Raw genomic sequence first — 15,866 nt, 5'->3', positions numbered from 1 at the left:
ATAATCTTTCCCCAACAGTTTCACCAACTGGGAACAAGCTTTCAAGCACATGAGTCTATAGCCCATTCAAACCACACAGGCACCATCATAATGAAAGCTGCCATTGCACTGAGTTACTGTCTAGCCTTCCCTGTGCTCCTATTCTCTGGTAACATCTGATTTGATACTGCCAACAGAGAGATAAAACTCGACTCTAACCTTTGACATTTAGAAAACTATTTTAGAATGTTCATAAATGTAGTAATTCTGATACTTGTCCACTATTTTATACTCAGTCCCTTGAAGTCACCAAAATCAATTCTACTAATCCTAACAATAAGTTTGTCAGTCCATTTTCAGAGGCACAAAGGAACCACTTTAAACTTTAGGAAATCTATACTCCCCCGGTTAACTAAATTTTCATTTGATGATTCATGAATCTACAAATATTATTACATACCTGCTTTTCCATTCAACTTTAATTTATTTTTCAGAAATACAAAGAATACTAAAATTGTACTAAGTCCCTAGTATTTGGAACTTAGCATATAAAATAAGGCAACTGAATAAGTGAAAAACGCTTTTAAATGGTAATTTATGTTTTTATTTCTTTAGCTTTGAGATACCCTAGCAGTACTGAAACTTGCTATGTAGCCTAAGGAAGGCTTGAGCTCATAGCACTCTACCTCAACCTCCAGAGTGCTAGTATTCCAGGAATGAGCTAACAGGGTGGTTGATTGGACAATTTTACATGTCACATTAATGTGTTTTTAAAGTATTGCACACATTTTTAACTCTGATTTTCCCCACATTATATAAGATTTCCCAAATTTAAAATTTGGAGAGGACAAATACTTCAAGTATAAGGAGAAGGAGGCAGTCCATCTCCGAATAGAACAAACAAGAACACTTGCAAACTTCACAGTCTTCTTTGATTATTTCTCTAATGTATAGAGCACATTTCTCTAATGTATAGAGCACATTGCTCCAAGTGTTTACAAAAGTCCTGAGAAGTTGCACATATACATTTCATAATTAAATTCCAAAGAAAGATTTGACTGTGAATAAAGAAGACAACTTTTTTCTTTCTAGAGTACATTTATCATTAGTAACCAGATTATAATTAAATATTTATGATGATAAAATTACAATTAGATTCTACTTTTGGTGGGTAAAAGTAAAGTCTTTGAAGGTGATATGGGATGATATCTGACAAATAATATCATTTTTCTTCATTGATAAATAGCATAATGACTAAAAAATGCCATAACTAAAAACAAAAATGTTTGCATTCCAAAACAATTACTTTACAATGAAAATTATTAGATTTCATATATAAAAGTCACTAAATTTCACTTGTCATGATTAAATGAGACTACAAGTTTCAATTAGTTATGTAAATATGAAAGAACTTATATTCACTCATGAGACTACCAGTTGACCAACTGTATGATAGTGGGTAGAATTTTAAAACCTAAAAATAAAACAAAACCTAAAACTAGACAATATTGCAAAATTAATGTTCCAGAAGTTTACTTTTGCTTTGGCAACTTTGTTCCTAGTAAGATATTCATGGAATAACAAAAATGTTGATGAATAAACTCTCTAGGAAAATATACCCTAAGTTGATAGAGTCTGCAAGTCCTACACATCTCACGACAATACATAAAGTGATAATTGAAGACCAGCACTATTCTTCACGGGCAGATGTGCACATGACAACCTCCTCTTCCCAGGAGTCAGCAGGCGTGACTCTCTGATGTTCGGTGTTCCTTCCTGATTACTCACAAAAGACACACCACACTCACTCAATATCAAACACATACTCCCCATTATTTTTATTATAAAAACACCTTATTGTCTTCATATGAAAATAAAACACAAAAGAATTCCTAAATATATTTTATTTTATCCAGTAAGAACTGTAGTTTCTAAATTAACACACTCACATTTGCTTTTTAAGTGAACATTTATATTAAATAAAGACACTGGTGTTAAAGAGACTGATTTTCCAACAACATTTTTCCCCTTTAGAATGGTATGTGTTATTTGCAATAATTTATTTAAATTTAAAAACTTCTACTGTATATGGATAAGTAACAAGATATTTAGAAAGAAATACGTATCTTTATCTTTATGAAAAGATATTATATAATTTTGCAAATGTTAGAAACTGTCAAGACACCTGTGTCATGATAAAATCTTTAGAGAAAAAAATGAAGTTTCCTTATATATTGAAATTTTACACGGCTCTGAGATACAATAATTTGTTTCTATCTGCTCGAGTAAGTAAAGTAATGAAATAAAAATAGTGTGGAGAGCATCTAAATTTGAAGACTATTTTAGAAGAACATTCTCAGGTGCCCCTTCTTGCTCAGCACACATCCTAACCAGGCTATTTTATTCTTTGTAAATAGCACAGTTAACCCAACACATAAAGGCCTGAACTTTATAGAACTAAATATGACTTGCTTTAATATGATCAGGGTGGATAGAAACTATGAAACTTTACCATATTTCTTTCTATCAATGGTGATCTCTGAGGCCTGGCCCCTGGCTATATTTCTCTTTTTCAGGATAAAAAGCGTCCATGACTCTGAAATTTTATGTATCTTAAGTACATTTGATTTTGCAGAATTGTAAGTATGACTATTGACAGGTAGTTGGTTCTAAATTGTGATTCTTCTATGTTAGATACAAACAATTTTAATCAAATAATAAAATATTGTATTATGTGATGGAGGCCTAAGGTTAATGCTTATTGTTCCTGTATGTAAGTCAATAAGGATTTTAAAAAAAAGGTGACAGCAGATGCTGGTGAGAATGTGGAAAAAGAGGAACACTCCTCCATTGCTGGTTGGACTGAAAGCTGGTACAACTACTTTGGAAATCAATCTGGTGGTTCTTAGAAATCAGGAAATAGTACAAACTGAAGACTCGGCTATACCATTCATGAGCATATAGCAAAAAGATGCCCCAACATATAACAAGGACACATGCTCCACTATGTTCATAGCAGCCTTATTTATAATAGCCAGAAGCTGGAAAGAACCCAGATGTCACTCAACAGAAGAATAGATACCAAAAATGAGGTTCCCAGGACCAATCACAGAGGACATTAGCCAAAATACCCAACAAAGGTGAGATAGAGACCATATCTAGTGGATAGGCATGGCCCCAGTTGAGGAATGGCGTCACCCATACACCTTAAAAATAATAATCCAGAATACAACCTGTCAAAAAGAAATGAAGGGACAAAGAGTGGAGTAGAGACTGACGGAAAGGCCATCCAGAGACTCCCCCACCTGAGGATCCATCCCATCTGCAGACGCCAAACCCAGACACTATTGCTGATGCCAAGAAGAGCTTACTGACAGGAGCCCTGTATAGCTGTCTCCCCTGAGAGTTTCTGCCAGACCCTGACCAATACAGATGCAGATGCATGCAGTCAAATATCAGACTGAGCATGGAGACCCCAATGGAGGATTTAGGGCAAGGATTGAAGGAGATGAAGGGGTTTATAACCCCATAGGAAAAACAACAATACCAACCAACCTTATCCCCCAAAGCTCCCAGAGACTAACCCACCAACCAAAGAGTGCACATGAAGGTACCCATGACTCCAGGGGGATATGTAGCAGAGGATGGCCTTATTTGGCATCAATAGGAAGGGAAACCGTTGGTCCAGTGGAGGCTCCAGGACCCAGCATAGGGGAATGCTAGGGCACTGAGGCAGAAGTAGATGGGCCAGGTGGTGGAGCACCCTCATAAAGGCAGGGAGAGGCAGGAGAGGATAGGGGGTTTGTGGAAGGGAAACTGGGCAGGGGGATCACATTTGAATTGTAGATAGAAACAATTGACAGAGGTAACTGCTGTGCATTTCCATTGTTCTGTTCCGATGGCACTGCTTTTGGCCAATTTGAAATGAAAGAACCAAGAAGCTCACTATCTTTGAAAAGATATTCATAAAACAAAACCTCCTTTATCTTTTACTCATTGTCACCGAAAATAAATAAATGACACAAAAAAGAAATGTAAATAAATAAAATATCCAAGTTTTTAAAAAGCAGCTAGAAAATTCAAAAGTACAAACCTGGGCTTCGGAAAACACATCCTTCAGACTGTTGATTGGGCCATATGGGATCCCACTTCCTTCAAAGAGACAAAGCCACTTGGCAGTCACTTCTTCTGCAAACCTAGGTTCAGACAAACAGATGTTTTAAGATCTAAAGAAGGTGACACATGCTCTTCTCTTCTGTGGCATCTTTCAAAGTAACTAATGATAATTAAAACTATGTTTCCTTGGTTTTCTTCACTGTGAGAATTTAGAGACAAGCATCCACGGAATGTGACTTGAGTGGTCCTGCTGTGGACAGAGCGGACACCCAGGCCAGCAGAGTGTTTTTTCCTAGCTCTAGTCTAATCCTTGACAAAGCAACCCTGGAAAGGAAACATTTGGGGAACATGAACTGAATTCTAAGTGCTTTTGAGTGATCTACATATATGATCATCATAATTGTAATGTGAGCATGAAATTTTGCACTAGATAACCCCTCAAACCTAAAAACAAACTAATGTGTTAAAAGTAAGCTACTGTGGAGGGAGATATAAACTAAAGTTACAGTCGTTGGTCTTGACTACTTGCACTGTGCACTGTAATGTAAAAATTTGAAAACCAAACATGGGGTTGGGGATTTAGCTCAGTGGTAGAGCGCTTACCTAGCAAGTACAAGGCCCTGGGTTCAGTCCCCCAGAAAAAGAAGAAAAAAAAAAAAAAAGAAAAACCAAACATGTACAGATACCTGTATATGTATTCAATACCCAACTTCTACATACAAAGCATTATTTCTTACCAATAAGCACAATGGCGCTTCTTTTCTCTTGAATTGTAACAAATACAGATTTTTTTTTCCTAACTGGGTGCCCCACATCTGTGGTACCAGCACTTGGAAAATGGAAACAGGAGGATCAGTTTAAGGTTACTATATGCTACATAACTTGAGGAGCCTGAACTACAAGAAATATACATTCTAATTTCAGCTCCATAATTTTCACTTAGAAGTATTTCAAGTCTCTTTCCCTTGAAAACACTATAACATAAAGCGAAATATCTTGCTTCTGGTTGGTTCTTGACAAGTGTATTTTCTTTTCAATGATTTCTACAATCATCTCCTGGCCAAGATGTCCAGATAGATAGATAGATAGATAGATAGATAGATAGATAGATAGATAGATAGATAGATAGATAGATAGATAGATAGATAGATGGATGGACGGACGGACAGACAGAGATGTATATCCTCAAAATGATACAAGTTGAAATAATCAAAAAATACTTTATACCTGGGACCTTTTTCATAGAGTGTCAGTTATTTATATTTCCTAAGATATGTGTTACAATAGTTGGTCTGGAAAATTTTTAAGATGATTTTAGCTGAAATAAGCAGTGAAAGGGAAATAAAACCTGTAGAAACCACCTTCAGTAGATAGGTAGTGGCCCCAGTTGAGGGATAGGGCCACTCACCCATATCAAACTTTTTAACCCAGAAATCTTTCTGTTCCAAGGAAAGATAGGGGCAAAGGGTGGAGTAGAGACTGAAGGATGGGCCATCTGGGGACTGCCCCACCTGGGGGTCCATCCTGTCTGCAGACACCATACTCCAACACTGTTGCTGTTGCCAAGAGGTGCTTACTGACAGGAATCTGGCGTGGCTGTTCCCTGGAAGGTACTGCCAGCACCTGACCAGTGTAGATGTGGATGCTTGGAGCCAACCATCAGACTGAGTTCAGGGACTCCAGTGGGGGAGCTGGCAGAAGGACTGGAGGAGCAGAGGGAGATTGCAACCCCATAGTAAAACAATGTCAGCTGGCCAGACCACTCAGTGTACCCAGGGACTAGACCACCAACCAAAGAGTGTACAGGGAGGGATCCATGGCTCCAGATACATAGATAGCAGAGGATGGCCTTGTCTGACATCAATAGGAGGAGAAGCCCTCGGTCTTGTGGAGGTTGATGTCTCAGCTTAGGGGAATGCTGGAGCGGTGGGGCAGAAGTGATTGGGTGAGGGAGCACTCTCATAGAGGAAAAGGGGAGGATGAAGAGGGGCCATGGGATATGGGAGTCTATGGAGGGGTAACTTGGAAGGGGGATATCATTTGAGATGTACAGAACAGGAATGATTAATTTAAAATTTTTTTTCAAGCAGTTTATCACCAGTGGATCACGAAAATGATTCAAAAGATCTACTCAGAAAATGTGTGTTGATAGCCCAAGGGGTGATGTTAGGTACAGAAAAGTTGGGGAATATGGGAAGTTTTAATACTTATATAAGCTTTTAATTAGGAGGGTTTACTTCATATTTTGTGCAAAGTGGGGCTCTATTCCATGTCATGGAAGACTGCATATCACTCTGGATAGGAGAATGGAAACATAGGCAGTATCAGGGACGAAAGCTGTGTGAGTATGGGTGGGTCTTAGTGTCCAGATGCCACAAAATTAATCAGGAGAGATGGAAGTGCTGCATTCCATCTATCCCAGAAGACTAGACACCATCATCTTCCCCTAAAAAGCTGCCTTGATCTAAGACTGATGTCAAACTTTTTCTTTATGCATAAAAGTTTTGCAGTCAAAGCACATGTTTCCATTAACCACAAAACTCTCAAAAAATAAGTAAGTAAAAATAGAAAAAATGCTGATCTAAAATACTCAGAGCAAAAGAATCCTGAAGAGAAGAAAGAGGAAAGTGGAAAGTCCATCTACCAAGCTCAGCTCTGCCAGGACTTATGTGGAGCGTCACTAACACTGCAAACTTATCTAAAAATTCATTTGTCTCAAATATTGGATTCTTGAATTGTGTTAAAACCAGGAAGTAGTATTCTGAATCAGGGAATACCATATATTTTATAGATAGGTTATCTTTTCTAGTCTACCACTACCTAGGAGTAGCCATGAAATCTGATGTAGTCACTAACGACCTGTCTTACAGTCTCCAACTGTCTATACCCTTCACGCATCAAACTAAGTGTTCTTTTCAGAGTCCTCTCATGATGTTAACTTCTCGTGATACTTGTTGTTCTGTCGTTACTAATCTTTGGTTAGTTCTTTTTCTTGTATTATTTTGCTAATCCAAATGTTCCTTGCTGTCACTTACTCAGATGTATTACTTAGAGAAATGGTCTCCAAAGGCCTATGTGCTGAAACTTCGTTTGTAGCCTGTGTCATTTATTGGGGGCAGTGAAGCATTAAATGGGTGTGTCTACTCGGAGGGAGAGCATTAGTACCCCAGATCTGTTCTGTCCACTCGGAGGGAGAGCATTAGTATCCCAGATCAGTTCTGTCCACTCGGAGGGAGAGCATTAGTACCCCAGATCAGTTCTGTCCACTCGGAGGGAGAGCATTAGTATCCCAGATCTGTTCTGTCCACTCGGAGGGAGAGCATTCATAACCCAGATCAGTTCTGCCTCTCTCTGGTTCCCAGCATCCATGAACTGAACTTGTTTCTCCACCACACCCCAACTACAGTATATCGTCTTGCTGCTGGCCTAAATGTGACATGACCAATCAACCATGCACCAAAAGGTCTGACATTTTGAAAGAAGGTCCAAAAATCTTTTGGACATTTTAAGATAGATACACTGAGTTGGCCAACAAGTTCATGTTGGTGAGTTTGATATCTCTTCAGGAAACATCAGACTCTCATTTTGAGCCTGAACCTTTCTCATACCCATTTCCACTTCTAGTTCCTACAGAATTTCCCAACACAGAAGCGCTGTCATCCTAGTAAGAATTTCCAGTTGCCATCCCCATGCTAAAGCACACCATTTAGATCTGGCACTTCTTCCTTCTGCTCACTTACTGCAGCGTGTATAATTGTTCTGGGGAAGCATCCTCCCAGGAGAACTCTTTAGTTGTACATTACCATTATATCACAGCCCTGGTCTTTGTGGCTTCACATAAGACAGTGGTAACATTTGGTTTAAAACCTATTGCCTCAGGGCTGGAGAGACAGCTCTTGGGTTAAGAGTGTTTATTGCTCTTTCAGAGAACCCAGGGTGGACAATTCATAGCCTCCTGTAACTCAAGTGCCAGAAAATCCCACAGCCTGTTCCAGCCTCCTCCAATGCCTGCACTCATGTACATAAAATCACATGTGCATATATGCACAAACACAATATACATATACATAATTAAAAGTAAAATAAAGTTTAAAAACTCATATTGCCTCTGCTACTCTCTTAATCCATTCGGGAGACTATCAACATATTAATAGACAAAGAAAATATGATAAATATATCATGTAAAACTCACATGTATTTATATTTTTTCATAAATCTCATATATATATACAAGTTTTATCCTATTATAAAAATAAAATCATACTATTTGCATGCAAATAGATGCTATTGGAAGTCATCATACTAAGCAAAAAAAGCTAAATTGAAAGAGAGAAATATTGCCATTTTTTTCTCATATGGAGATCCACACTATCTTAAATCTTCTTTCTCTTTCTAATACATCAGTAAAATTACATCAATTTTTTTAACTCTGTTCTTCCCTAGGCCTACACAGAAAAGCTACACATTCCTTACTGGTATATCCTCAAAACTATTCTGGAACTTTGCAGGCTCTCAGAGACTGAACTACTAACCAGAGAGCATACATATGCTGGACCTAGACCTCCCCCACATATGTAGCAAATGTGCAGCTTGGCTTTATATGTTCCCCCAACAACAGGAACCAGGGCTGTCCCTGACTCTGCTGCCTGCCTGTGGGTCCTGGTCCTCCAATGGGGCTGCCTTATCTGGCCACAGTGGGAGAGAGTGCCTAGTCCTGAAGTGACTTGATATGCCAGAGTGAGTTGGTATGGGGAAGGGGGTTTCCCCTTATCAGAGGAGATGAGGAAGGTGCAATATGAGGTGAGGAGTGGGAGGAGGGGTTGCAATCAGGATGTAAATGAATAAATTATTAAAGGAGAAAAAAGAATAACTGGTTAGAGATACTCTGAAACTTTAAGTGACAATTGAAATGATCAAATGTAGAGATGAAATACAGAATGCATGTATCCTATTTATAAGAATGTTTAACAATCAATATGTAAGAGAACATAAATAAACTCTTGTGAATTAAAAATATAATACATATATAGTTGGCAAACATATCCAGGATTTTTGCATGCTCAGTAAAAATGGAGAGACAGAAGAATGGAAGAAAATGGAAAGATGTAAAGAAGCTAAGAAAGAAAAAATAAGTGTTTGAACACTTAAATATTGAACAACAACATCAAAAAGTCAGCTCTACATCCAAAGGCCATGCATTAGCTATCACTTGTCCCCTGCGTGGTTCCTAGCAGCCCAGCTCCAATCTTAGAGGCTGGATGAGACAGCTGGAGACCAGCACCTCAACACTGCGTTCATGTTTGTATACCTGGCACCACAGAAAATACTCAGCCTCTAACATTTCTAGTCCTCAAAACAGCATGAAGATATTATAGTCCTCACAGTTGAGGAAACTAGGGTATAGAAAGTTCATCTAGAGCATGGTTTAGAACACTAGTATGAAAGCCCTGAACTTGTGGGTTTTAAACGGTTTGTGCTTGGAATTTTTGAGTGTTTGATTTTTGGTTTTCTGACTTCAATTTGTAGGGTGAAATTTAGTGATAGCCCAAACTCTAGCATATGGCTCCACCCTTAAGCCAATAACAATGAAACTACTATATAGTCTTAAGGTTTCAAAGGAAAATGGAGGCCCTCTGTACAGAACTGAACTGGAGGTGTTCTGAATTGCCTGGACCTTGCCACTCCTGTTTTTTTTCCAGATGACTGATTATGAACCCTGGAGCTGTGGAATATCATGTCTCTGTAGCAACAAACCTAAAATGATTCATTTGCTTGCATTTTGAAGATTAAAACATGGATGCTTTACTAGGATTCAAATTCAAGTTGCAATCTAGGTCAGAGTTCATCTTGCAGCACAGTGCTGCCACATCTGGAAGATAACAGCAATCACCGATCACTAGCATTTCCTGCGACAAGACTGATTTTTAACCCTAACATCATCCAGGTCTGAGTTCCAGAGTTAGCTATTTATCCTCTCTGCATTCCAACTTGTCCATGTTTTAAGAAAAGTATAATAGTTATACATTACTTATGATAGGACATGATAAGTTGCCAATATTTGTTTGGCATCAATTCCATTTCTAATAAAAATATTCATAACAAATACTCCCATGATTGCAGATCGCTATTGGAATGCTAGTGATCTCTACAGTAGTTTAATCTGTTACTACTTATCTCTCAGGATTTTATGGTCACAAAACTTTAAGTTTCTAGGACTTCTAAAATATATTTTTAACTTTATTTTTGTTGTTATCATTTGTCTGTGCCTTTTCTATAAGGCATCTTTGTACTGAGGTCTCTAGGGATTTAGTGATGATTGGATTCAGGAATTGCACTTGGTCCTCATTATGCTTGGAGCTCCACCATAGGGAAGGGTGACGCAGAGAGTCAAGCTGAGCGGGAAACAATAAATCAGGCTTTTACCAGGCCAACAACTGGGACACTTAGAAACTATTTAAAGAGGTACCAAGAAACACTGTTCATGGATAGGCTAAAGAAGTTGAAGGTTTCTCTTTCATCAAGAGCTGAGCGTAAGAACAAAGCCTCAGCTCTTAATGGCAATGAGAGTATGCGTGCTGGCCTTACGCAGTCACAGTTGGATGAAGCTTGCATATCTCTACCCAGAACCTTATAAGTGATCAGTGTGTGGGGAGCTTATGTTGAACCTATAGCTAGATGAGATCCAAGCACCTCTACCCACAGAAACGTTGTGTCTTCCCTTAGTGCCTGACAGGATTTTTAAGGTACTCAAAGAGAATCTTTCCATTTTTATTTCAGATTGTTCCTAATAAAGGGCAAAGTTTCTGTGAACCCATAAGTGCATCAGCCCTGCTATACATGGAAAACTGTTTCCTTGAAACAGTTGTGCACCATTTCTGCCTCTTAGACTCTTTCTGCCTTCTCTGCTGCATAGATCCCTGAGCCTAAAAGGAAAGGGTTTGATAAGGACACCCAGTTTAGTGTTGAGTTTTCCAAAATCTCTCATTCTTTGTACACTGCCCAATTGTGAGTCTCTGTGCTAATTGCCATCCGCAGCAAGAGGAAGTTTCTCTGATGAGGGCTGAGTGATAGCAATATGTTATTGGGAGTTAGATAACTCTATAAGATCTACACAAGTTAAAGTCAGACAAACATTCCAGCATAAAAGAGTAATGGTGGCACAAATTCCCAAGCCTAGCCAAGAAACTGTTTACAGTTGGTATTTGTTGAGAGGGGAAAATCAGTTTTCTTCAATGGAGTGAATACTTGGCCAACAAAAATCTTACTTTATACCTCTGCCCATTTTATTTTGTTTTGTTTTAATTTTAGTTTTAGTTTTGGAGTTGCTGTTGTTGTTGTTGTGTTGTTGTGTTGTTGTTGTTGTTGTTCTTGTTGTTGTTGTTACTGTTGTTTGAAAAGGGGAGAATGGACATGAAGTTTGATAAGGAGGATTAGTGTTATATGTAGGAGTATTTGAAGGAGAAGAGAATATGATCAAAGTATACTATGTGAAAATGCCTTAAATATTTTTGAAAAAAGTAGAATCTGTGGCACAAATATAAAATTATAAACCTCTTGTTTTTTTAACATTGTCATCATCCTTGTAGTAGTAGTAGTAGTAGTAGTAGTAGTAGTAGTAGTAGTAGTAAGTGTGTATGAAGTTCTGAAGAAGTTCATTCTTACTTCTCACATCCTTTGAGAATCACAGTACCTCAGCTCTGCTTCCTACAAGGAACTTATAGCAACTGCATGAGGTAGAACTAGCTATGTTGTCATTCCTCTTGTGTCCAGTTGTCCACACTCTAGCCAACTTTCAGTTCACGACTGAATCCCACACCCTGTGCCTAGCTCCAATCAAGTAAACTCCCTGAGCCACTGGTTTCCTGCATGCTGCCTCCAAAATCAATATGCAGCACTAGTTGTACATTGTCTACACAATTCTGTCTGCTTGGTCTTGCTGCACTTTGCTTCAGGCTCCAGCCTTGGCTTTTATCCTAAAACCTGTAAAGCAGCCCTGCTGAATCAGCCCTCCTGACACTCACTACTCAAAGATCCAGGCCTACCCTTGAGGGTGCAACATATGCTGAGGTGTAGTCTAGTAAGTTTGCTGAACTCTAGCTCACGTGTGCCCTCTGAGTGTCCAGCCTTATCTCATCTATGTGGTTCATGCCTCATAATTCCCTAAAACCACATCTTCCCTCAGCATCCCCAAAGGTCAAGCCTCGCTCATTGTGACTTTATATTCTGTTCTATGCCAAGGCAGTCTAGAAATTCATATAGGAAACACAGTACCAACTAAAGAAGTCTACATGCCTAGGTCACATAAAAAACACACACTATGAAAAGCCAAGACAGTATACTTCCCACAAAGTCCACCACTCATTATAAATGTTCTCCAATGAGAATTACTCAGATCAATCCCAAGACACAAAAAATTTAAAAGAAAAAACATAAATTCATCAAGGAATTCAAGCACTTTGAAGAAGATACAAATAACTTAATATACTTAAATGAACTTAAAGAGAATAAACATCTGAGCAATACCTAAGAAAACAAAATCATAAAGCTGAATACGATGACAAAGATAATGTAAAATTATAAAATTAAATTCAGTATATATGATATTGAACAGAACCCAAGCTGAAATGAAAATGAAAATGAAAACCTCAATATCACCATCTTAAAAGTCAGCTGTAGTGGGTGGGGGGCTTGCCAGGAGAATAAATCAAGCAGAAGATGAAATGGCAGGACTCAAAGATGAAATAGAGGTTTTATACCACACAAAAATCAGTGGTTATAAAAAATTAAAAATACACACAGGAAATGAATGTTCAGGAACCATGGGATATCATAAAAAGACCAGTCTTCAAATTATAGGTACACATAAAGGAGAAGGATGCCAGGACAATGGCATAAATCATATCAACAGCAAACTCATAGAAAACTAAGGAAAGGTACCCATGCAAATATAGGAAACTCAGGAACCCCAAACCAGAAAAGAATGCCCCCATGTCATGTTACAGTTAAAACAGTAAATATACAGAAAAAGAAAGGGTATTGAAAGTTGTAAGAAAACACACACACACACACACAACGCATACACACACACACACACACACACACACACACACACAAACACACACAACATATAAAGGAAAACCCATCAGAATAACAGCTGGTTTCTCACAGGGAATTTAAAAGCTTGAAGAGCATGAAGCAATGTTCCTATAGTTCTAAAAGATCTATAGTAACTTAGATTAGTGTACCCAGCAAAAGCATCCACCACAGATGACAGAGAAGGAAGAACTGTGCATAGTACAAACAGGCTAAAAGAAATATGTACGTCCAAAGAGGCCCTGCAGAAGTAACATTTCAGACTGAAGAGAAGAGTAAGTATAGACATGAGACTGCAGAAAGAAAACAAGTGATAATACAAGAACTAAAACACAAAATACACCAGGAACACAAACGGCAAACAGAAAAAATAACAAAATGACTATTATCAACATACACTTTTGATAATACAGTCAAACAAAAGACACAGGCTAACTTAATGGATTAAGAATCAAAACCTACAATTTTGTTGTCTACAAAAAACTCAGCTTTAAATATACTCAACCTTAAAGTGAAAAAAAGGCCTTCAAACAAGTAAGAACTTAAAGCAAACATACTATCCCAACATTAAAAAAAATAGACTTTAAACCAAAACTAATGAAACCAGAGTTGAAAAAACATTTCATTCTAATTAAGAGAATAATTAATCAAAGACATTACAATCTTAAGCACATACACACCAAACTTTGTGATACTCTATTTCTTATAAAAAGCAAACTTCTAGATTTTTTCCTTCCATCTTTCAAACTTCTAGATTTAAAGACACAGATTAACACCAAATACATTAAGAGTAAGTGATTTCAGTTCAAGATTCAATCTTGTAATTCAATCAAGATTAAATTATGTCATAGAGCAAATGGACCTGATATATATCTACAGAATATTCCACCCAAATCTCAGGAGAAAAAAATGTACATTTTACTCAGAAGCCCATAGAAGCTTCTTTAAAATAGACCACATCCTTAAAACACACACACACACACACACACACACACACACACACACACACACACACACACACACACAATTAACAAATGTAATAAAATTTAAAAATCAAGAGCAAACAAAGTTCTACTAAGTATACAAACTCATGAAGATTGAACAACTTATCCCTGAATGACAAATGGGTGGAAGAAAAAATCAAGACAGAAATTAAAAAGAAAAAAAAAACCCTTGGAACTAAATAAAAATGAAGACACAAGAAAGCAGAACATCCAGACACATGAAAAGCATTCCTATGAAGGAAATTTATAGCTTTAAGTGCCTACATTAAAAAATCAAAAACAGCACAAATAAATGACTTAATGATGTAACTCAAGAATTTGGAAAAACAAGAATGAAACAAACCTAGATCTAGCAGATGGCAAGAAATAATAAAAATCAGCACAAAAACTTAATGAAATAGAAACAAAGATGATATTGACAATTAAAGAATCTAATAAGCCTATTGTTGGAGGGGGAAAAAAAACCAAGATCCTCAGACTCTTGACCCATCTACTGAGAAAAAGCAAATAAACAAACAAAAAAAAAAAAAAGAACCTGGCCCAGTTTAATAGATTCAAAGGAGCAGGGAAACATTTCAATAAACACCAAAGAAAATTAGAATGTTATAGTGAAATACATTAAAAAGCCTGCACTCCATTATGTTGAAAATTTTAAATACGTGGCCAAGTATCGAGATTCACCCAAACCATCAAAAGTAAACCAGAGAAAGATCAACAACCAACAACCTAAACATGCCAATAAAAATGGAATGAAACACTAATAAAAAAAATCCCCCAAACACAGCCCATGACCAGAGGCATTCATGCCAGAATTCTCCAAGACACTGAAAGAACTGTAGCCAATACATTCAGAGGGAGAAACTGGTGGGGGGGAGGGAGGGAAAGGGAGAGGGAGAGAGAGAGAGAGAGAGAGAGAGAGAGAGAGAGAGAGAGAGATCAAAACTGCTTCTTTGAAGCCAGTGTTATTTTTATACTGAAACAAAGTAAAGACAACAGAAAAAAAGACCAATATCCTATGAACATAGATATAAAAACATTCAGTAAAATATCTGAAATCCAAATACAGACATATATAAAGGAAATCATCCACCATGATCAAATTGGCTTTATTCCAGTGATGTAAGGATAGCTCAACATATGTAGGGCAATCAATATAGTAAATCAGATAAGTAAATGTAAAGAGAAAAATCACATGATCATCTCAGTAGATTCAGAAAAGACCCTTGACAAAATCCAACATGTCTGTGCAATAAAAGTCTTGGAAACAAGAAAACTGAAGAGAACCTACCTCAGCATAATAAAAGCTGTGAGAAAAATATTAATATTAAAAGTGTGAGAAACCCACACAAAGCATCATCCTAAATCCATTTAGAACCACAAAAGACCCCATATAGCCATATAGCCTGAGTGGAAGAAAATAAAATGATGAATCTGAGGTGTTACTACCTCAGATTTCTAGATACAATATAAAGTTATGTTATAAGAACAGTGTGGTACTGTCAGAAAAATAAGAAGGCCAGCAGAATGAAACAGTAGACCCAAACACTTGAACATGTAGCTACAACCATTTGATATTTGACAAATATGTCAACAACCCATTTGCTGGAGAAAAGATAACATAGTCAACAAATGGTGCTGGAAAACAGCATTCTATATGTAGAAAAACAAAATTAA

At 37.4% G+C, this 15,866-nt stretch overlaps 1 protein-coding gene across 13 annotated transcripts in view; it reads right to left on the bottom strand.

Moving 5' to 3' along the window:
- Positions 1–15,866, bottom strand: part of Sugct (succinylCoA:glutarate-CoA transferase) — an 866,857-nt gene that overhangs the window by 385,030 nt on the left and 465,961 nt on the right. For all 13 annotated transcript variants that reach the window (XM_087591067.1, XM_087591069.1, XM_087591070.1 and 10 more), the window contains 1 exon segment: positions 4,073–4,175. In XM_087591067.1, the coding sequence (XP_087447193.1) occupies positions 4,073–4,175 (103 nt within the window).

Source organism: Rattus norvegicus, chromosome 17, assembly GCF_021556685.1.
Source record: "Rattus norvegicus strain SHRSP/BbbUtx chromosome 17, alternate assembly SHRSP_T2T, whole genome shotgun sequence".
In the NCBI taxonomy this organism is placed as follows: Eukaryota; Metazoa; Chordata; class Mammalia; order Rodentia; family Muridae; genus Rattus; species Rattus norvegicus.
This window is presented reverse-complemented; position numbering and strand designations above follow the sequence as displayed.